Source organism: Patella vulgata, chromosome 8, assembly GCF_932274485.2.
Source record: "Patella vulgata chromosome 8, xgPatVulg1.2, whole genome shotgun sequence".
NCBI lineage: Eukaryota > Metazoa > Mollusca > Gastropoda > Patellidae > Patella > Patella vulgata.
In genome coordinates this window covers 44,715,734-44,740,534 of record NC_065886.2, presented here as the reverse complement: position 1 = coordinate 44,740,534, position 24,801 = coordinate 44,715,734, and the positions used below count along the sequence as shown (strand labels likewise).

Here is a 24,801-nt window from a genome sequence, read left to right as displayed (position 1 = left end):
TTCTAATTTTTCTTTTATCGTGTATGCTTTAAGAAAGACGTTGATTTATGCCTTATAACACCGTAAAGGTTAATTTGCACCAGTTTTATAATCCAAGCTCTATTACCTAATCATTTGCTTAGTAAGTGCAATTATTGCTGGTTGAAACATTTGACAGATTCGATGGCAGAAAGAAAATGGTGCCTGGAAAGGATTTTTCGTGTATATTCTCTTTGATTTTTTGGAATAGGATTCCTTTCTCTAATGCTGGTAAAATGTGTTATTATATTTTAATAACGTTAGTATATTGTCGTTAGATACATGGAATTATAGTTTTTGGAGATACTGTACATGTATAAAGCGTTCAATGTGATATATAATAAAACAACTACTTTTCGATATACGTGCCCATACTCCAAAAAACGAACAAGGGTTAGGGTTGGCAGTAAATTTATGAACATTTTGTGCAATGATTCTGAAATGTATGTAGTACATACATAATCAGTCCTTGTACCGAATAACAATTTGGTTCAAAAATCGTTCAGACAGATCAATAAGTTATGTCCATTTAAAGTTTTCATTGATTTCTATTGATATTCGTATACTGCAATCGTTATGAATGAAATGGGGTTTAACGTCCTACTGTTCTGCTCCGAATTCCATCTGTCAAGGGATTTTATGTGCACGACAACTGTACACGGGACCTGGGATTTTTGTCACCTCCGAACGACTATACGTTGTCCCTTGCCAGGACCCTTGTCCTGTACCACTGACAGGCGAACCACGTCGATGAACTTTCTCGGCACACGCTGGATTCCAGCACGGGACCTCCAGGTTAGCGAGCCAACGTCCTTGGGTATCTTTTATCATCTATGGTTCCGTCTTCGTTTTTGATTTTAGATGAATCTTACTGTGGTGGACCACCAGATGTTCCCAATGCTTACGGCACTGATAACAGCTCGGTTTCAGATGGTGCTGTATTGTATTATCAGTGTATGGAAAGACACGAATCAGTTTCTGGTGACTCATATAGACGTTGTTTACCATCAGGTGAATGGGACGGCGAAGATCTTGAGTGTGTGGGTAAGGCGAGAGTTTTATCTACCAAGGGTTTCGGTATTATTATTAAATCGTCTGATAACGATGTGGCAAAACATTTATAACAGTTCACATATCTTTACTTTCTATTTTCAATTTGATTGATTCCTGCTCTTTATCGCCAGATTAAATTTCTATATCCACCAAAGAAAAGGTTGTGCTTGAGCTGGTTTTAATTTAAAAATGTTCAATATTTGATTATACATGCGGTTTTGCTTCTTGTTATTTCTTCTTCCTAAATTCATGATTGTTTCATAAATTCACGAATTTTCTCAAATATATGACTGTTTTTATAATTCATGATATTTTTAAGCGACATCGTGTGAAATATTAAAAAGACCTGAAAATGGGGCCGTGAGCTTTTTACATGTCAACATCGGTTCCAACGCCACATATATCTGTTTCGAAGGTTATGCTACAGAAAGCGGAAATATGTCCAGGACTTGTCTTGATAACGGTGAATGGAGTGGTCAAGAGCCGACATGTGGAAGTAAGTATCTATATGCATTATAACTCCCAAAGATGCCCAGTTAAGGCAGGCAGCTAGTTTACGATTTGGTGTATGTCAAGTTTTAATTGGGCATACTTTTATGTAGCAATGTGCCAGAAAATCAATAGACATTTCTTTTATTACATTTAACAAAAGTAAAGGTTGAAATGTGTTCTTTAGCTTGTAATTTAGTCGGTTAAAACGAACAGTCTAGGTTAGATACCATCTTGACCTCGATGTTCACGGATAGAAACGACTAACGATTTTTAAGAAAATAGCCATAAAACTTTGTATTGATATAATTTACTTTAGGATTATTCGACTTTAATAAATGTTAGATCAACTAATTTTTGTTAAGACTATTGGATTGGTCACGCCTTTTTGTCTGATATACTATCTATCCAATGGCGCCATCATATGTTTGTTTTTTAATGATATTGAATGTTTCTTTTATTGCACATTATAGTCATCAACTGTCCGACCCCAGATGATGTGGAGTATAGTATTATTGTGGCTGACAGCCAAGAATACAATTCCTACGCCACCTATACTTGTTATCCTGGTTATTTTGCATCTCGAGGTGACCTAGAGAGACGATGTACAGTTAGTGGTACGTGGAGTGGTACGCCACCTTATTGTGAAAGTAAGTGGTCTCATTTCCAACAAAATGTAATTCGGCTATTCGGTTCTCCGAGGCGTATTCAGACGATAGCGTGTGCTAGAATCGAATGCAGATGATGTCACTGCCAAATAAATTTCGGGATGTCATTTTTTTTTTTTTTTTTTACCTTCCGTATATAAGTCGAAACGGATTATAAGATGAATGCCGGACTTCTGCTGAAACGTGTATGGTAATTTTGGAGGAATTTGAAACATGTGCGAGTCGGCAGTAGTCGACACCCTCCATTCTATCGTATTACGACAACTCGTAATTTTGTAGGAATATTACTGACATAAATTTGAATACCGCACGGGAATTAAATATGGAAAATAATAAGGTGCACCTATTTTTGTTTTATTTTTTTTATTACGTACGAATTTGAACATTTTGTTAGACATGTGATTTTTAATTGTGGTCTGAACCCGCATGCTTAAATAACGATAATTGTTATGTCCCTTTTTCGGTAAAAAATGTCCGGCAAGAACAATTTTGAAATGTTAAGCACCATAGTTAAGCGTTATAATTATGACCACCATACCCTTCAATACAACAGTATTTTGTCTACAATTGTTTGATTGGTCCTAGGGTAGAAATTGTACCACTACTGATGTCTTCCTTCTTGCTCCAGTCACAGTAGTGGACCGTCCTAAGGCCTTCCTTTGAGCAAGTATTGTAGTCATTTGACTACAAAAAAGTTACTGGCCTATAACTCCCTTAATTTCCAATTAACAATAACATATAATAAGCCAATTCCCATTGAAATAAAGGTAAAACCTTGCCGTATAATTATATGATTTGATTAAACCCAACTGCTATGCGAAATTTCTGTTCATTTTAACATGGCCGCCGAACCAGAATCGCGTGATTTCATGTCACTCGAAAATACAGAAAACCTGTTAGATTTCAATGTTTCACTTTTCACTATTTGTAATATAATTACTTATTTCCATGCACACTGTGATGATATGTGTTGAAAATTTTGCAATTGAACCTAATTTTACTTGCTCAAGGCCTCGAATAGAGAGTATCAATCGTAGTCGTGAATAAGAATTATCACGCCTATAATTAATATTGCAGCTAGATTTTAGCGCAACTAGACCTGGTTAACGAGACTCTCAAAACGCCAGTGGCATAAAGAATTTTTTAGGGAATCTAAAAGGTCTGAGATCCATTACCTGGCCACGTTATATATTATCGAAATAAAATTCATAGGAATCTTTTGTTTGTATTAAAATTCTGAAGTTTCCAATGCTACCAGCCATTACTAGATATGGTCAGTTAGTTTAAACAAGCACTGATATATCGTCAGAACAATCCAAGATTTTCTATTCGATTCATGAATTTGACTGCAAGTTATATTCACCTTCGATGATTGATATTCGCGCAATTAACAATTTAATCAAAATTAGATTACTATTTCCTTTCGTTTTTATCTTCTTATGATTTTTACACCTATGTGCAATCCAACCAATTCTATATCACCGCCACGTCCTGCTAGGAAAACTACTTTTAAAATTATATTTTAAATGATTATACAATCCGTAAACCACTCAAAATCATTTTCATCATACAGACTTTCTCAAAGTTTAGCACAATAAACATCCCTGAATATCATCACAAGCAGCTTGAAAATGTCAGATGTTAAACATACATCATGCAAGAGCTAAAACTGCCTATTGCAGACCTTTCTTTAGGCCTGAAATGTTATCTAAATTATTAATTAGACATTTATTAACAAAACAAGACCATAATCAACTCTCGGTGGCATCGGATACTCGAGATTTTAACTAGATTAAAATGGTTCGCCATTTAAAAATTTAATTTAAAAATGGGAAAGCGACGTTAAGTCCTAATATAACAGTGCCCTGGTTACCACAATGAACACATCTTGTCAAAACTGCAAACAGTGATAACTTGGCTCAGAAAGAAGTAATTTTAATGAAATTTTCAATATTTTCATTTTACATTATCTATTTTTGAGCTATTATAGCAAGAATGGTCAGCCCTTTATCTAAATCTTACATTGTGTATCTTTAATGGAGTACATACATGTAATAAAACTAATTGGTATTTGAGTAATTAATATAGTTATATTTGTCACTGAAATTACAGAGATCCATTGTGAACACGATAACAAATCTTACGATTGGAATGCCAAGATTTATCTCAAGTGTGGTCGACGTCAATTTTTAGATAGTGGTAATTTGACCCGTACTTGTATTGGTAACAATGTGTGGAGTGGAGATGATCCTGTCTGTCTGGGTAAGCTGGTCTAACATCTTTACCATAGCATTCGCATAGATGACAATTCACACTATATTTCATTCTAAAACGGGTGTACAATTTCATGCTGTTGCGAAAATGTCCTTATAAGGCAAAACGTTATCGAAAGAACGGGAGACCCAATAAAACTTTTTCCATCTTTCCAATTCTGGATACATTTTAGCTACTTGTTTTTTGTTTTTTTTTTTAAAAAAAAAACAAAAAAACAATTGGGACCAAATGTCCATCTTTCGGCAATCTCGATCAAAGTCGATACCTTAATAATTAATATCGACTAAATTGTTTTTCAGACATACATTGTCCGCAACCCCCTGCTGTAGCTAATGCTACAGCTAAAACAACAGACAATGCTCCTGGTGCTTCCGCTGTCTACAGATGTGATAAAGGTCACGTAAATGCCGGAGGATATTTAACTGTATCTTTTTGTCAGCTGAGTGGAACATGGTCGAATGTAGATATCAACTGTACAGGTAACTATGTTAATCTTTTACATTTCAGAATATTGCAGCTGTATGACCTCACATTTCTCGTATGGGTTGGGAGGCTGAATGTGCGGTAGATCACAAAGTCTTTCATTGAGTCAAGTGGCGTGGTTTCGATTCACCGCTTGTGAGTGACAAGGAGTAGGGTCGCCGTCGCCTGTCCAGCTTCGTGTATATGAGGAATTAACTCTGGAACAGTTTGTTGGTCTAACTATCTTTTTAGATCTTTATAACATATAACAACGGTTATATACAGGAAAACTACACACACAGCTCTGACACAAAATATAAGCTAAATATAAGTTACCTATCCCTTATGGTGGCACGATCCTCTTTCTAAATCAACATGATGATTTCCCACGACCGGTAAGCTGAGGCGGCTAACGGTATGATGTTCCCCTAGGAACTCCGAATTATGTCTGAAGGGCAATTTAGCCTCACTCTTTCTTATACAGAAAGTATAGACACGTCAGCTATTAGGGCGGGCAATTACCATTTTTGGGTATGTGTTTCGTATTTTATTTAATTGGACTAATATGTGCACGACCAGATGACAATAGTACCCTACTTTCAGCAATTGATGATGGCAAGAACTGTCTGTGAGTTAGTCTAAGAAACTCGAATCTTGGAAAATACCTACTTAGCCGATTTCTCGTTGTCACCCATTTTTTTAACCACTTCAATATATTAAACAGAGTCGCTTTCATAGAACTAAAATAAACCCTATAGTATTACATCATTTTAGTTTTAATTCCGTTTTGCTAGTACGCGTTTTCGAGGCGTTTCCGCTCGCGTTTTCCGGTCCCATTATATTTGCATTAAACCGACGCGTGCGGAAACGCCGCGAAAGCTTGTACATGAAAAATGGACATCACGCTCATTCAATTATGCTCCCGTCAGACCAGGGTGGCGTCCTTACTGCGCTGCTGCGATCGTGGCGAGAAAAAATGCACAAGATCGCCGGCCAACGTGTAAACAACGCGACAAAATGTCCCCAAAAGTTACAAAGCTTTCCAGGCCAGATCGCCGAACCCTGGCGTTTGTTTTGAACATGCTCAATACAAACGCCGTGAATCGGCTATCATTGGAGACAATGGACACCACAGCACGATATCCAGGCCAGATCGCCGAACCCTGGCGTTTGTTTTGAACATGCTCAAAACAAACGCAGTGAATCGGCGATCATTAGAGACAATGGACACCACAGCACGATATCTGGCGTTTCCACAACGCTTTTACCAAACTTATGATGATCTTGACGCGCTCTGAGACTATTTCCCGTCGCCGTAGCAGCGCAGTAAGGACGCTGTCAAGGTTTGACAGGGATATTTGTTTTAAACCCGTTTTCTATGTACATGTACGCGTTTCCGCGCGCTTTTTCGCCGGTTATATAGAAACGGTCCTATTACATTTGCATTAGACCGACTTTTTCGCCAGCCTTACAGACTTTCTGCTTCATTTACCTTTCTATGTTTTATCAGTCAGTTATAATTTATTTTAAATAACTTTAACCTTTTAGATTAGTGTGTAAATAGCACCGATGCACGTTAGTGCGGACAATGGTGTATAAATGTATTGTAATAATAAATAATGTAACAAAATAATATATCGTAATTTTGTTTTCTCAGCTGTTTACTGTGGAAAACCACCAAATTATATTGGAGCCAAATCAAACGTAACGGGTGAAATGTATAGAGATATTGCTACCTATGAATGCTATATATATCCAGATGATATTACGATCTACTGGGACCAATTTTGTAGCGGAGACGGTATCTGGATTGGAGATAAACCAAGATGCACAGGTAATTAGCATTAAGGTCTTTGTTGCCACGCCTAAGCTGCTTAGACAATTTCGCAACATACAATCGATCAAAAAGACATCCAAAAAGTAATTATGATTTTAATTCTACTATCTACTATGGCAGACGTGCGAAGTGAAAATTGCCTCTTGAGACAGTAGAATTAAAGCGTCTTTTTATCTTACAATTCTGTTGTTTTATCTTAGTATGTAATATTCTTGTACAACATTATGATCATTTTACTGAAGTACCATAGCGCAATTTCTAAAAACACATAATATCAGCCGCCAAGATCGCAGACATGATATCCATTTTATATCCAGTTTCATGACTCCAAATTTTATTCAAAATGATGACCAATTAATTACTTTTCGAAAGATCAGATATCAAACTAACATTTATACCAATTTTGGGCGCTTTATTTTTGGACCAGGAACAGGTTCAAAAGCTCTACTCGTCTTGTTCTTCTTTTTTTGTTGACGAAGCTCAATTTAAGTACGTTCGATCTGAAACTTCCTTGTTCCTTGGACAATCGCGCATCGATTGATGAGGTAATAATTCAAAGAAAATGACGATGACGTCATGCTTGGCTCCTGGTCCATATTATAGTATACTATCGTAGGCCTACTTGTTTTATATTGACCGAGGTCTTAAAATTGTATTTAGTTTATATATTTTATTTTTTTCAATCAGGGTGGGAAAAGAGAAAGTTTGAACCCGTTCCAGTAGAAGCTGAAGGGTCAATGTGGATAGGAATGGCAGTTTTAGCTATATTCATCTCCATCTTGATCGGAATTGTCGTTCTTGATGTGATAACGTTTCAGCATCATTTGGTCTACTTGAGACGAAACTTACTACATTTCAGAAAAACGGTTAAAAAGACAATAAGAGCCCTCCGAACCAAGCCCAGTGTTGTCAAATTCACACGTCGTCTAGGAAAATGGCGTGACCAGAGGAAGGTGGCGTCAGCTTCACGTATTGACCCGGAAGCTGTTAATGAACCAACATCTAGCCATAAACTCACGGATATGTACGTCTGCTAGAAATGAAATGAACTGAGGCTCAACGTAAAACTTGCATGTACCAGCGTGGCTACGGGGGGAAATTTTGGCCTGGTAGTTGACTTAAGTCCCAGCCGAACAACTAGATGCCTTTTCTTGTCTGACCCTATACCTTGCATTACTTACATGGGGGAAACCAGACTAGGAAATCACGAGGAACATTCTCAGTCAACGCTGGGATCAAACCCTGTTAGTCTTGCTATGGTGATCTAGCGCCATATTCACCGAGACATATCTAATTTCAAAGCCTTTCAATTCCATATACCTTCAACAAATGTGTGTATGTGTGACATATCTTATTCAACAGAAATGCATACCGATTACAGATAGTAATTATGATTTTTTAAAAATCCATCTGGTATTCAATCACAAATGAATTAACACGTGCGATAGTCCAAAAAATAATGAAACCCTCTCAATTGCAATGTTTTGACAGATACTAAACTAACAGTTGTAATGAGCTTTTTATAGTCATCCCGTAGCAAAAGTATTCAACAAAAAACTGTAAGTAATGTGTTTTTCGTCTAAAAATATAATGTTTGTTTAGTTACAAACTGAAATAAAGATAAATGTTAATTCGTTTTCCATTGTTTATTTGTAGTATCTGTCAGGGAGAGCTTTTCTGTAACCTAATATAAGTACCGGGTATTTCTTATTTATTTACATATTTATCCTTTTTTCAGTCTTTTTAGTACTGTATTGCATATAATGTAGGCCTAGCATTTTACTTGCAAAATGTTAAGACTTGGGCATTGTTTGTTCAGTGATATTATGTGCAAAAATGCATACGTTATTACATGTGCAAAAGTGTATCGTAAAAGAGAATTAAATGAAAGAATTAAATGAACTTTTTCCTGTTCTGCACCAACTGGGATCTGGGATAATATAGACGAGAATATCCCATGCATTGTGTTGCGGGGGGGGGGGCGATTTTGTACAGATAGTAGCATGTCCACCTACTCTTCGTCGGATCCAATTTATTTTAAATAACGGCAATTGTTAGTGGTCTGATTCCAAGCGCGACTTACCTCCCTATAATCCCACTCTCGCATCAAAAAGGCTGTAAATGTCTAACTAATCAAAATATTGCGCGAAATTGAAAGAGATTTTGATCTGAAGTAGATTATAATATCAAGTACTGTTTATCAACTGAGATGAAAGAAAAGAACATGACATCCATTTTGGAAAAAGTACCAGAAACTTATAGTCGTACATATTCAAGCTTGCAGAGATTGCAAAGGCTACTATGCTGTAGAAACTGGTAATTTTTCTATTATTATTAAACTTTTTAAAGGACTGCCGCCACTGTCAGTGGGATTGAATTAGTTATTTCCCTTTACTATCCTTCCAATTAGTGCTGGATATTGCCACTGTCGTAGTCAGGATTCAGTTACTACCGCACGATTCCTAATCAGGTCAATATACATGTACCAAGAAAACTACAGGATAAATGAATAATTGATATTTTTAGTCCAGCCGATGTGGAAATAAAACTGTTTAATATCATGATATTGATGTGGATCAAAATAAGGACCAAAACAATTTAAGAGTCAGAGTGTCTGTATAATGTACCTATGAGTGCAGAGTGCTCCCCCTTATCCATCGATTAAATGGTTGATTCGATGTACCTATATACAGATACAGATGTGTGACGTGGATAATTAGTGACAAGTTGAACTTACTTACTGAAGTGACAAAAAAATCAAAAAAATCATGACATGATGCATCCGATACTCACAAACAAACACTTTTAAATTGAGACAATAATCTTCCAATTCAATGTGAAGGATGCACTGGTATTTCATTTGAACCCTATGTCATATTTGATTAACCAATTATAGCCAATGTTACAAAAGATAAAACACACCATGATTCTCTGGTCTTTATCAAGAAAATGATATGAGTAGAATAAAATTATTTCAACAGTTCTTATATGAAGGTAAACTAGAGCAGGTACATGTACATGTAGGTACGAAGAGGAATGAAAGTACATCATTTATATAAACAGCAATTACATATAATATATAATTTTGTTCTTTTATAGTAAAAACTTGACCAAAGGGCTGTATACACTGGGAGGATGTGGTCACATGTTTTGCAGGTAAGATTTCCGGACTCAACAATTATCTATTTCTGGATTTTGTAAAAAGTAGGTATACATGCGTCAGTGCACTTGTCAGGGCACTTACTAAACTATATCAGGAGATGTGAAACTCCAAGACCAAGAGAAAAAGTTTGTTTTTTTTTTGATGAAAGCACAACATTGATGCTATCTATGCGAAAATACATTTCCTTGCATTACGCATAAATATAAACAGCCTAAAACAGGGAGTAGAAACCCTGAGCATTTTATTTTATTGTTCTCTTTCTCATTCCTGTTGCTGCTCTCCAAATTGTATCAGTTATTGTTTAAACCAATTCAAGAGAATATTTAATATCTTAAAATTACATGATGGGCATGGTTATATAAAAAGATAACACCAATTATAGTGATTGCAAATCAACATAAATTTTCCAAAATTTTAATAGCTCTTTTAGAGCACTTTTCCTCAATATTTAATTGTGTTACACTGTAACCTAGAGGTATCATTTAATCTTGTGTATCTAGCACTAATTTCTTTCACATTCTATAACGTGCTGGGAAACAAAAAAAAAAGAATTGTGTTAAGTTGTCAGTGCACATGAATATTACATGTCGTTATAATAGACTGTTTATCCAGACACTAGGTGAAAGCAGGTCAAGAAGTTCGTTTCAAACACCACCTGACAACTGGACATTGTTATTGCTTTAAAAACGAATTTCATAGAATTTCAGATAGTTGCTTTAATTAGCACTAGAATAAATGGTTCTAATGTACATCTTATATACATCTGATATACATCTTGCGATTTTTCCTTTAAATTACATTTTAGTATTTGTGCAATATCCATGATTTAGAATTTAGATAAATGACAAATGATATGAAACTGCAGTTCTTAAGAAGAAAAAGATTTAATTATTTTAAATCATTTTTACTTCAGAAATTGTTGTGATGAATTTCTTGGTAAAGATTGCCCTGTTTGTTCTATTCCTACCCATGTTCGTGATGCTACTGTTAACAGACCCATGTCAAATGTTGTTGGACTATGTCAAGAATTGGAAAGAATACTTTTATGCCAAAGCCAATCAAAAAAGATACCAACGCAAAATACAGTCATTGAATCAGGTTTGTGTACCGTATCAGATTTAAGTTGGGTAAATTCTAGATTTATTTGTTATTTACAGTGACATCTATTTTTCAAGCAGAGTTCCAACTTTTTAGTTGTTATGCTTCTGGCTGGCCATCTTTGCCTTCCTCTCAGTTCATTTCCATTAACTAATAGTAGTATTAGAGGGTTGGGTGGTCGAATGGCTATCGTCTGTCATTGAATTAAGTGGCGTGGTTTCGATTCCCCTCTTGTACATGACAAGGGGTAGGGTCGTCTGTCCAACTTCATGGGTTTTCGCTGGGTCAGGTTTCTTCCCACTGCTAGCATAAAGACCTCTATGTGCAAGCGAATTATTGAAATAAAATTGAAACATGTTAGTTCCGAAATGACCTAGTTTGAGTCGAGTGGATGTTAAAGTCCATTTCCCTCTCTTTCTCCATTAAAATCAAAACTATTAAGATTAAATACCATGCACTAGTTTTTGGAAAGAAGGCTATCAAGCACATTTCATCTGCTGTCTGTTATTATTTCCATTACTTATTTGTGTGTTTTTGCCTGTCTCCAATATTTTTTACCCTTTAGTAGCAAAGTTAAAAATCTCAGGTACATGTATAATTTCATGACTTACTAATGGTAAGGTCCGTTAGGAAGGCCAGAATGGCTGCAAGTTGGAAAAGGAGAGCATGTTATTATCCCGCGCCGAACGAAGTTAGGGAGGGATATTGAAATGGGGTCCGTCCGTCAGCTTTCGTTTCTGGAGCATATCTCATAAACCGTTCAAGATATCTTTCTGAAACTTTGCACACATATCAACCTTTTACAGTAGTTGTGCCTTTTGCTATTTAGCAATTTCTGGGATTTATATATTTTGTGTTTCCATGGAAACAAATCTGACTTAGTTTTTGGTGTAAAATTTTGTATCCGGAGCATATCTCATAAACTGTTCAAGATATCTTTTTGAAACTTTGTACAGACATCTACTCATTACAGTAGTTGTGCCTTTTGCTATTTAGGAATTTCTGGGATTTATATTTTTTTGTGTTTCCAAGGAAACAAATTTGACTTAGTTTTTGGTGTACAATTTTGTTTCCGGAGCATATCTCATAAACCGTTCAAGATATCTTTCTGAAACTTTGCACCCACATCAACCTATTACAGTAGTTGTGCCTTTTGCTATTTAGGAATTTCTGGGATTTATATTTTTTGTGTTTCCATGGAAACAAATTTGACTTAGTTTTTGGTGTACAATTTTGTTTCCGGAGCACATTTGACTGTTCAAGATATCTTTAAAATAATTTTACCTATTATTTTATTTTCTGAAATCCAGCCTTCCATCCTGATTTTGTTTCTGGAGCATATTTTATTATCTGTTCGATAAAGTATTTTATTTTCTGATGTATAAGCTTAATGTTTAACATACAGCAGCTGATTGAGGTAGGCAAAGGTTGTTGTGCAATCCTTACAGACAATAGCGACTTTGCCTTGCCGAGCTACTATGATCACAGTATGAATCTTCTGACTAGTCCCATTGATATTCCAAGAAGTTGTTTTTCCTTATGCCTTCCAAACAAGTTCAAGGGCGCGGGATGGTGATAACTAGTCATCTTGTTTGGATTGAACTAGAAATCATGGTCCCCTGTCAACAATGGTAGAACATGTAATAATTACCCTGTGACAGTTTGAATTTGAAAAAGAGTAGAATATTGAAACTAAATTATACAGGGATGTTCTTACGACCATTTTAAAACCAAATGTACTTTTATTAAAATAAAAATTTTGGTCCAAAATTCTTCAAAAGAATTGATTCTAATTTATGTTTAATGCCAATTTAAAGTTTACATTGATTTCTATTGATTTAATGCAGCCATCTTTATATATCTTACTCTTAGATAAATAAAGTTATAATAATTCAGCTATGGTTTTCTCTTTCTTCATGAAGGTGTTTTTTACAGCCCATTGTGCTGAAATAGGCTACACCATAACAACAGTCGTTTCTTTAAAATAGTACATTTTTGTGACTTTTGAAATATATGAGAAAACTGGCCTTTTGAACTTGTAAAGTTGATTTATTCCATTGCAGATAAAACTGATCGAGAAACTTTACAAGATATTTTAGAATGTACACCATCATCAAAATCATTGTTCACCGATAATGAACCATCATCCTTTACTAAGATAAATGGTAAAAAGAATACACCTCAACCCTCCCCTGGAACTCAGCAGTCTTCACGAAAGACAAAAAATTCCAAGAACACAGATAGTTCCTTTGATCAGTTGTTTAGTAAATCAGACACAACATCTGGAACAGCTGAAGATCAGAAAAAGAAAAGACCGGTCTCCAATAATACAAAGCTGACCAAGAGAGGAAGATATGACGATCCAGTGTTACAGACAACAATGACTCAGTTTTTTGATTGTGATGATGATGATGATGTGATCATGGAGGATGAAGATATTAGTAATACTATTAATAATAGTATCTTGGTGACTGACAAGACCACTAGTTGTTCAGCAGGTAGACCATGTGCTTTCTGAATTTATATGCATTGTTTAGATTTTATGTACTGAGAGTAGCCTATTAAACTTCAGTGATTTCCTATATTACTAAAGGACTGAAGGAGTTATTTCCCTTGATAGATTGGTCGCATTATTTCTGTTACGTCTTTTTTGTATTCCTGATTTTTTTGAGTGAAGTCTGTGTCACTACAGGCCCGGGACTGTACAGTGCAGTGGCTGCTTACGGCTGGCCCCCGGATCCATTCACTTGATTTGATATTTGTTTATTTGGTGCAATGTCTATTTTCTGTCTTGTCCGCAGGTTATCTTGTTGATTTTTGTTTTACGTGTAGTGCGGTCCTCCTGCACTTACTATTAGTTGACTTTCTTCTTTAAAGCTATTGCGTCAAAGGTTATCAACTAATCTGCTTGCTATTTACACATGTATGCAATGTTTAGATTTGCACTTCTTTGCATGTTGTTTCACAAAAAAAAAACCGCACAATAAAACTCTATGGTTCTTGATATTCTTTAACTAGCATTTAGTAGATGACAAAAATATTACAGGACGCGATTCTGTGGAATATTATGGGGTTTAACATCATATGTTTCTTCTCCGACTGGATTACTGAAGACAGGACGAGTCTGTGCATAACAATTACTGATTTAATCAAAATGTATATGTTTGATAAAGATAATCTAGTCATTGTCAAAAAGGTGATTTGAATAAATTTAGTAATTATTATTATTATTATACAACACTGATAAAGCACTATCTTTCACATGTGTATTTGAGTGCACTTTACAATAAATATTGAAAATATAAATTTAATTTTGCTGTTTCTGAATTCTTAATTGCAGTCAAAAAGAAAAACTTACGTCGATCAAGAAAATCTGATAATCCCAGTATTTCTTCCCTTCAAACACCTGACCATAAAATGACAACTAGCTCTTCGTCTGCCATTAGTGCAAAAAGTTCTAAAGAGAGAATGTCAGGCAGGTCAAAGTCTTCGAAAACACCACAACTGCAGGAAAAGGAATCACTAAAATTGTGCACACCTGGAGAAACACCAAAACGAATACCTAAAGTAACACCAAAGCGAGTACCTAAAGAAACACCAAAGCGAATACCAAAAGTAACACCCAAGCAGACACCAAAATCTGCATCTAGTGGCACCCCAATATCACAATCAAGTAGAACTCCCAGATCGCGATCAAGTGCAAATTCAGCAACGAAAACTCAGATGAAAAGAAATGCTAGAGGAGAAACTCCTCTTCATGTGGCTGCTATCAAGGTATTTATCCCTTCCCAAAAGATTTTATCATTCAGATACCTCAAGGAAACGTTATTGACAATCTACACAAATTATAGACGATTTTGAATGAACAATTGTTTTAGGCGATTTTGAGTCTATAAATTGACTTTTCTCTCTGAACTTTGCAAATATCCAACTTTTATATAAAAATAGGTTTAGAGTGATGAAAAGATGATTTTATGCTCAAGTGTAACATGTCTTCTAGAAGTAATTTTTGTTTTTCACAGGGAGATTATAAGAAAGTAGAAGAACTGTTGAAGAATGGTACCAATGTTAATGTTAGAGAGAATGCTGGATGGACACCATTGGTAAAAACTTTAATCATATTAATAAACAGATTAAAAAACATTAACTCGGTTCTCCACCCACTGACAGAATGGTTAATGTGTGTGCGTTTGATCACAAGGTCTGTCAAGTTGCGTGGCTTTGTATACCCCCTTTTACGTGACAAGGAGTAGGGTCACCTGTACAACCATTTGGCTTTTCCCCTGGTCCTCCGGTTTCCTCCCCCAAAGACCCCTACGGGCTAGCGAATTATTGAAATAAAATTGAACCATTATGTTTCTGTCGAGTGGATGATAAACCCCATTTCTCTCTCTCATGTTGTGCATATTTAAGGGATATGACAAGTCCCTGGTTTTCATCCATATTTTAATTTCTAATATTTGGTATATAAATGATATATTTCAGCATGAAGCAGTGAATCATGGGCATGTAGACATAGCCAAATTACTGATAAATCACGGAGCCATGATAAATATACCTGGTCATGATAACGATACACCATTACATGATGCTATCAATAACAATAGACTGGACTGTGTGAGACTACTAGTATCTAAGGGAGCTTCATTGTCTTTAAGGTAAAACAACTAGATTCTAGCTGCTGTTGGTATATTGCCCCAATTTTAGAAGACACAGATGATCTGATTAGTACTATTTTTAGGAGGGACCTTGTCAAAATTCTAACACGACTACCAGTTATATGCATAGTTATTGCCCCTGACCCTGAAAACTTGAAAAACAACCTTCAAAAAAGCTCCTGGTTGCCATAGATTTATTCCCTGGCATTGGTGTGTTTTACTTTCGAGATTTATGTGAATGATTTGTCATTTTGTGACTTAAATTCCAAATGACTTCATCTTTTTATATCTGTAACCATGTAAATAATTCATAACATTTTATTAAAAGGGTGCTGAATAACAATAAAAATATATTACATTACAATGCTTACCCTGTCCTTCAAAGCAATAAGATGATCAACAGTGATTAATAAGATTGGATATATTGTCATGGATTCTTACATTGTACTTACATATATGTTGAAATTACCAACAGTCACAAAACAAAACAACACATAATATGCATTAAAAACTAGTTTTGTTTTTGTCCATTCAGTATTTCCATTTTAGCATATTTTTGGGGGGACTTTTATTTATAAGCTGGCCTGTTTTGTAACCAGTAACATGTAATTTAGAATCATGTTAAATTATTTTAAATGATTCATTCAAAATAAATGTATTTGTTAAGAGTCACATATTGATAAGAATAATTACATTTTTGAATTTTTATAGGAATATTCATGTTTTAGTAAAATGGTGTTTTGTTATTTTTATAGGAATATTCATGGATTAACACCAAAAGATATAGCTGTAACAGATCAACTGAAGACTGCTTTAGAAACACCTTTAGATTCACAAGTCATTCATAACAGTGCTGAACAGGTACAGCAGTTTACAATACATTATCAAACTTTATCATATTGCAAGGAATAGCTCTAATCATTATAGCACAATGTATGGGGTATGCCCATTTTCATTTGCCCGGTTGGAGCAGAACAGTATGATTTAATTTAAGCCACTTTAAATTCTAACTATCAATGTTTTCGTACCATCCGAATCACAAGGGACAAGGGACCTCCAAGTTAGCGAGCCAGTGTTTTTACTCACTGGGCCATCGTGGCTAAATGAAATGAAACAAGATTTAACATCCTAGTTTTCTGGATCATCTTCGCCAATAAAAAATCAGAATCCTGAAATTATAAGTTTCCATAAGCATTTATTGTTTACTTAATCATAACAGATGGATGAGAATGATGAATTTAGTTTACTGTGTTTCTTGGGAACAGCTTTATCAAGAGATGAAAAAATACAGATTCAGAAATGTGCTTCTGTTTTACAAGCACGGGTTGTTGAGGAGTTTTGTCCTGAAGGTTAGTTACACTGTTTGATGGTTAAAGATACATTATGTAAGATTTAGATAAAGAACTAGCCATTCTTGCTATAATAGTTCGAAAGTAGATGATGTAAAATGAATAATTTGAAAATTTCATTCAAATTACTCTATTGCAAGCGAAGATATTAGCCTTTGAAGGTTTGACAGACGTGTGCAATAATTTCAACCACCGTACTGGTTGATCGAAGCTAAGTCTCGGTCCTCCATATTTGATTAAATCAATGTATCGCTGAACCATTCTAATCTATTTAATATCGGAGAAATCTGATGCCATCGAGAGTTGATTAAGGCCTGGATAAGTTAATTAATGTCTAATTAATACTTTAGAAAACATTTCAGGCCTAAAGAAAGACCTGCAATAGGTAGATTTAGCTCTTGCGTAATGCATGTTTAAAAATTAATTAATACTATATATTGAGGTGACTATTTTCAGCACTGTATAGCATTTAGGGGTATATGTTGATCTCCTCAGGGTTGCATGTTTGATTCTCGGTCTAACTTAGTGTCAGATATTCGCTCTAACTGGGTTTCAGATCCTTACTCTTACTTGTTGTTGGATACTCACTCTGACTGGGTTCAGATCCATACTGTAACTGGGTTTCAGATCCATACTCTTAACTGGGTGTCAGAACATGCTGGAATTGTTTGGATAATAAAATTTTTGGATAATATGTGATCATGTTTTGACATTAGCAAAGATGTTTCTCTTACTTTTTTTTTTATACAACAGATGCTAATAATGTGTTGGTTTTGTTGGGTTTTTTTACAGTTACACATGTTATAACATCATGTAATAAAGATGGTTTGTGTCCTAGAACAATCAAATATTTACATGCGATCCTGGCTGGTACATGGGTCGTTAACATGGCTTGTAAGTATATTTTATTATTCGCCTAACACTGTGATTTTGTATGAAAAAATTAGATAATATAAAAATATGTCTTGGCTCAAATATGGAATTAATCTTTTTTTTATTTTGATTTTTGGCTCATATATGATATTTTAGAGACTTTTTTTTTTTTTTTTTTTTTATTTAAATGACAGTAGCAGGCCTTCAGCCCAAAGTACGTGATATTATTCAATATACATGGTTATAAGTATAATGATTATAACATAGTTACATACAATCATATAATAAAGTGCATAAATCGCTGATAACATAGGGGTTGTATTTGATTTAGTAGCTTTTCATACTTCTAAGTGATTTAGAGTAAATTATCTAAATACTTTTTCCTTAGTCTCATACCCATATCAATGTATTCAGCTAAATTACTAGATGGGTTATTTATGATTTGAATATATGACGTCATACAATTATAAAACTTTTGTTTAATATCATACCTTTTTCTAAGACTAGAATAAAGTGGACATTCAAATATAAAGTGAATTTCATTCTCTATAATACTATTTTTAAAAGTGTTATTACAATATAGACATATTCTTTTCTCTCTATCAACATTTTGCCATCGACCTGTTTCAATTGCTAGTTTGTGACAGCAACATCTAAACCTTGCAATAATGTTTCTATGACTTTTACTTAGTGTGCGTAATATATAGGGTTCACAGAACAGGCTTAACTTGTAGTTTTTATAGAGGCAAAGTTTTTCACAGCTTTGTAAGTTTTCATGCCATTACTGATACCAGGTATCATTGAGTCTCTGTTTTAAAGTTTTCAGAAATATAGTTACATCTGTTACACTTTGTGAAATCCAAGCATAGCTAAGGCCTAAATTATCTAAACAAGATTTGACATGTGATACCCATGTTTGTCTACCAGAGCAATGTAATTTATAGAGCATGTCATAACAGGCCTTGGGATATCTATCTGAAGGCATAAAACATATCTTAAGCCAATATTTGATCATATTATATTTATGTAAAACATGTATAGGGTTTCTACCAAGTTCACCATAGATAGATAGTTTAGGTACATTTGAATTAAGTGACAAGAGTCTTCTACAAAACTTTAAATGGACAGCTTCTATGCATTGATATGTTTCATATCCCCATACATCTGACCCATATGTTAGGACAGGTATTACCATTCTATCAAAAAGAAATAATGAATTCAGTATACTGAGTTTTTCATTTATACAAAAAGCATATAGCATATTCATTGCCTTCTCTCCTTGCTGGGCTAAGTGGTTACAACATTTGCTCCACGAAAGTTTTGGTGTAAAGAATACACCAAGATATTTATAAGCAGATACTGACTCGATTACCTCCCCTTGATAGAACCATTTCTCATACTGCTTTATAATGCCACCTCTTCTAAAAACAATAATTTTGGTCTTAGATAAATTAATTTTCATGCCATATTTTATACAGAATTCACTAATACAATTTATTTCTTTTTGTAATCTCCCGACAGTGTCTGACACAGACGCTATATCATCTGCATAACATAGTGCTGAAATGTTTTCCACAGATTCATTTACATAGGTTCCTACACAGTTATTCAGATTTAACATTTCTAGTAACTCGTTCAGAAATAAAGTAAAAAATATCGGGCTTAGCATGCAGCCCTGTCTTGTTCCCATGCTACAATTAAAATAATCTGACAACAGTAACTTATCAGTTTGGACACATGATTTAAGTTGAGAATACATGGAGGTTATTACACAGAAAAATCTGCCCTTCATACCATTTTTTAACAGAATATAGCGTAGATGACAGTGTGAAATACAGTCGTATGCTTTCGAAAAATCAACATATAAGCAATAGAAACAACCTTTTTTACGTGTGAGGTATTTTTGAACCAGAGCGTATAAACAGAAAATATTATCAGAGGTACTATATCCTTTTCTATAACCTGACTGTTCCTCATATAATATATCCTCGGCTTCACACATTTCAGACAGACGGGTGTTTAGGATTTTAGTGAATACTTTCCCTATGACTGATAATAAAGAAATCCCTCTGTAGTTTCCAGGATCAGTCTTCTCTCCCTGCTTATGTAATGGAACAATGACGGCTTTACACAACAATTCTGGATAATTGCCACTCTGTAAGATTGTGTTGAACAGTGTGGTTAGAAGTGGGAGTAAAAGGAGCATAGAGTGCCTTACGTGCTCATTCAGAATTCCATCTGGACCTGGGGCTTTTCCACTGGGTAGACTATTTAATGGCATTTTCTATCTCATTAACATTAATCGGTTCATCTAAAATACAACCATCCATCTCTTCATTCTTGTTAATATCACAATCAACTTCACAATCTTCAACACATCTAGCGACGTATTCTGTGAACTCTGGATCATGTTCATATTTCGTATTGTACAAACCATTGAAGTATGTATACCAATCATCTGGAGAAATACTGCTTGTAGTTTTGGTTCCTCTATATCTCTTCAAACTTCTCCATAGTTGTACAGTATCTGGTATTAATAGGTAATATCTGTGACAGATCATCTTTTATTTCTTTGTTTTCTTTCTTCATGTTACATAGAATTTTGAACTTGTTCCTTGCTTTTTTGTAATTAGCTAAGTCATCATCTGTATTTGACAATCTCCATCTGTTTAGTAACATATATTTGTTGTTTTTACTGAAATTACATTCATTATCCCACCATATTGGTTGTTTCTCTGTGGTGTGAAGTTTTACTGGATTTCTACATATCATCATTCCACTGTGTTTAGCAGCATTAGATATGGCTTCATGTAATAATATAACCATACCATTGGTATCCCCGTTATCTTTACATTCTAGAAAGGAAACATACAGGTCAGCATTCAAATACTTTTTAACATTATTCACAAAATTATCTGCTTGATCAGCTTTCCATTTAAGCCTGTGCCATGGTTTCGATGCTTCATTGCCATAAGTTTCACAGAGCAGCATAAGGGGAAGTGGTCAGAGGTATCATAGTCTGCAATCTCAAAGCCAGTTATATTGTTATACAGGGATGTGGATGCTATTATATAATCATTTACACTTTTTCCGACATGGGAAACAAATGTAAAATTTCCATCTTGATCATTGGGTGCACGTCCGTTTAGCATGTGGATATCAAAAGATTTACAAATCCATAAAAGCGATCTTCCAAAGCTGTTAACTACCTTGTCTTTCGATTTCTGTTTATGTCAAAATCATCTGTGTCATATTCTACATCTATAAATCTTGTATCATCATTCTGGATAAAGTCTTGTTCTTCTCCAACACGTGCGTTTAGAGACTTTCACTTGTTGAAACACAATTTGCAAGTCACATTATATAGATTAGTGTTGACATGATATAACTCTCTGTAATAATTAAAGTCCCGATGCACCATCCTATTGCTTGTAAACTACAATATAGTGAACCTCTAGTAGGAATATCAGTCTAATAATGGTTTAATTGAACTCTTATTGATCTATACTGATCACTATGCAGTAAGTCCGTCGCCAAGTTGTTGTCCAAGAAAATTGAATGGTCGAATTTTTATTTTATTTTCTTAATTAAATGTTAATTAATCAATCAATCTGTGTGAGTACATATTAATCGGCATGGATTAAGCGGTGAAAAAAATTTGATATTTTAGTGACACATGCCATGGCACATCGTTACATTAATTGTTCAGTTTATTGTGGGCTAATTATTCAATTTGGATCTAGACAAGTAATTTGAAATTTACTGGAGATTAAAAATACCATAAATTCAAGGTTTAGATGGTCAAACAGATGATATACTTGAGGCAACATGTCATGAAAGGCTAAAAATAAATTATTCTAACCACCTGGTTTCTTTAACAGGGGTATCAACATGTATAGAGTATGGCTCCAGAGTATCAGAAGAAGCTTTTGAGATACCTGGCACCTCCACTAATGCTGATTCACGTGCTGCTTACAAAGGTCGCTTAAACAGAAAGCAGCAGGTAGGACTATATATAAATATGGTTTAATGTTATATTGGAACATATTATTACATTGGCAAGCAATGGACCATAATATTCTTTGCTACACTGTTAACCAGATACCATTGACTAATGAACCAAGGCCATTTACTAATTAAATTTTTGGTCTTTAATTTATACAATTGATCATTATTCTAAGCTACTGTTTAGATATAAAAAAGCGATTAGAACTTACCCACAGAAGTCATTAATTAGCAGGTATGTAACTAGTTCTAGTGTGAAAGTGGGACTAATTCTAAAACCCATCACTATTGAACACACAAACCACCAATTGTGGTGTATATCATTCAATAGTCATGGTTTTAACACCTTAGTGATATAAAACCTACTTAATGACTACAGTTTGCTGATTACTAACAATTTTAAGTAACTAATAAACAGTTTAAACCTATGATATCAACTTGACAATGTCATTTAATGTAGCAGTGGGTGATGAGTTAGTAATCTTAAACCATAGCAATAGAATCCATAACCATAAAGGGGAAAGGGAAATGAAATGGGCTTTAACGTCCTACTGTTCTGTGCCGAACTGGGCTAATGAAGACAGGCATACGCCATACAGTGTGCTATGAAGGACATTTTGCCCGGACAGCGGCACTACAGCCTACTCTTATATCAAATTCCAACTGTCAAGGGACCTCAATTTTTCATCCCATCCGAACGATTAGACAGCTGTCTTTGTCAGGCCCTCCGTCCTGCATCACTGACAAGGGGGAATCACGGGGGGAGGGGGGGGGGTCTATTGGTTTAAACGCATGCGTGTGACATCATAAGGTCTGTCATTGAGTCAAGTGCTGTGGTTTCGAATCCCCGCTTGTACGTGACAAGGAGTAGGGTCGCCTGTGCAACCTCATGGGTTTTCTCTGGGTCCTTCGGTTCCCTTTCACTGCTAAAGACCCCTGCGTACAAGCGAATTATTGAAATAAAATTGAACCATATGTTAGCCCCAAAATGGCCTTCTTTGTGTCGAGTGGGCGTTAAACCCCATTTCTCCCTCTTCTCCTTATCATAAACAGACTTTATCTTAAAATATTAAATTTCTATTTTAGCTTCCTGGGTTATTTGATGGCTGTCAGTTCTATTTTCATGGTATATTTGAATATCCAACACCAGAGAAAGAACAGTTAATGGAACTGGTAAAAGCTGGTGGAGGAAAAGTTCTCAGTCGAGAACCAAAGCTTCAAAATCTGGATGAATATCCAGCCACCGTACCGTATCATGCAGCAAGGAACACCCGATTTACAGATTGTGCTATATTTATTGTACATGATACAAACTTGGCTTACCCTCCTATAAACGCCACTCGCATGTGTGCTGTACCAGCTTCATGGATTCTTGAATCCATAGGTTCTTTTGCCTTTCAGAATATTGATTAATCAATTAATACATTTAAATAATTATAGATGCTTATTTTAATTATGTTAAGCCGTCACTTAATTATAAAGGATGAATAACTCAGAGGTTTGCTGCCAGGGTAGGCAACCACCCACCCTGCCCTCATAAATGCCAAGATAAATCAGGAGAAACTGGAAATTCGAATTCAATGTGTGGCTATGTGCCCTCCTTCAGAAAAAGTGCTCTCATTTCTGAAAGTGTCCTCATTTCGTTTAGTTCTTGGTTGTTGCTAACTATGTTCATGTTCAGATCATGGGGACCATATATCAATGTGGCTTCATAATCAGTGTGGCCTCTCTTAACTGCCTTCAGCATGTGGTGATAACCAAATAAAATAGCCACATATTGCACCATTTGATAGTCCAATTGTTCATTCATACGGGATCCACTGTGGCTCAGTGTGTGAAACGCTGTTTCACTAAACAGAAGGTCCTAGGTTAGATCCTGGTGTGGTTTTATTTCAGCTCGTCAGGGGTGGGGGGGGGCCAGACAGGGAACACTGTCTAGTCATTTGGATGGGCGGAAAAACCTATATTCGGTGTGAAAGTAAAAGCAGCCTTGAAATAACAGTAGGCTGCAGCACTGCTGGCCAGGCAAATTAACCCCAGAGCACACTACATCTTTAATAGCAGGGTTGCCGGAGTAAAGTAGGACATTAAACTCCACTTAATTTCATTTCACCTTCTTTGTTCTGGTTTAAAGACACTTTCCTGTGTACAAACTGTGTGATTTGATGATATATTTTTTACTAAAAACATATTCCAAACTAATTTGTCAAAAATTTGCTTCAAATCCCTCTCAAACCTTTGTATTCGCGGGGAGATCCCTCAAGCTATAAATAAACTAATACGAGGTACAATTTTATAGATACACAATTACTGAGTTTAGTTGTAAATGGCCCCCTAATCAAAGGTGTTGAGCTTTAATTGTATTTGATTATTATCTTTGTTGCATATTCTTTATATATATTTGCCTACTATTCACACATTTGTATCATTTGCTTGATAAAGACGAGAGTATCCTCGTCGAAACGTCGCTTAGTATCAAACTCAGTAATTGTGTATCCATAAAATTGTACCTCGTGTTAATATGTTCAATTACTAAATGCCAATCAATGTCTGTCACCTTGCTTCTTTGAGGGAGGGTCCATTTTTCAGAATGTATTTGTCATTACTTACTGTCCATTTACCATGCATATTGAGGCCTAAGTAAATTCTTAACTGTTTTCTGTCAACTTCTTTTTCCGTGGTTTAATTGAAGTTTCTTGTAGGTTGACGACACACCGGGGACACCTCACTTTCCCCACACCTATGGTTTAGAGCCTGGGTCCACCAGGCCATGACTAATTAATCAACAAAGGGGGTTTAAAGTTTAGCCTGTAACAAGTTTGTGACACTTCAACAAAATGATTTAAATAATATT

The 24,801-nt window shown here is 35.2% G+C and overlaps 2 protein-coding genes across 3 annotated transcripts; both read left to right on the top strand.

Annotated features, from left to right (window-relative positions):
- The first annotated feature begins 129 nt into the window (after positions 1-129).
- LOC126829493 (CUB and sushi domain-containing protein 3) lies at positions 130-8,689 on the top strand. Its single transcript, XM_050559404.2, has 8 exons — positions 130-249; positions 880-1,062; positions 1,391-1,567; positions 2,034-2,210; positions 4,341-4,490; positions 4,802-4,981; positions 6,622-6,798; positions 7,489-8,689. The coding sequence occupies exons 1-8, from the start codon at positions 177-179 to the stop codon at positions 7,836-7,838; spliced, it is 1,467 nt and encodes a 488-aa protein (XP_050415361.1). The 5' UTR covers positions 130-176; the 3' UTR covers positions 7,839-8,689.
- A 219-nt stretch (positions 8,690-8,908) lies between these two features.
- LOC126830200 (BRCA1-associated RING domain protein 1) lies at positions 8,909-23,386 on the top strand. Of its 2 annotated transcripts, none has more exons than XM_050560534.2 (12): positions 8,909-9,117; positions 9,901-9,957; positions 10,878-11,062; positions 13,126-13,560; positions 14,403-14,836; positions 15,085-15,165; positions 15,548-15,720; positions 16,476-16,581; positions 16,940-17,069; positions 17,862-17,963; positions 21,824-21,945; positions 23,034-23,386. In XM_050560534.2, exons 1-12 carry the CDS (start codon positions 9,011-9,013, stop codon positions 23,358-23,360), a joined length of 2,259 nt encoding a protein of 752 aa, XP_050416491.1. In that variant the 5' UTR covers positions 8,909-9,010; the 3' UTR covers positions 23,361-23,386. The 2 variants fall into 2 exon arrangements, with proteins under 2 accessions (XP_050416491.1, XP_050416492.1); XM_050560535.2 differs by lacking the exon at positions 8,909-9,117 and adding an exon at positions 9,243-9,652.
- The last annotated feature ends 1,415 nt before the right edge of the window (positions 23,387-24,801 follow it).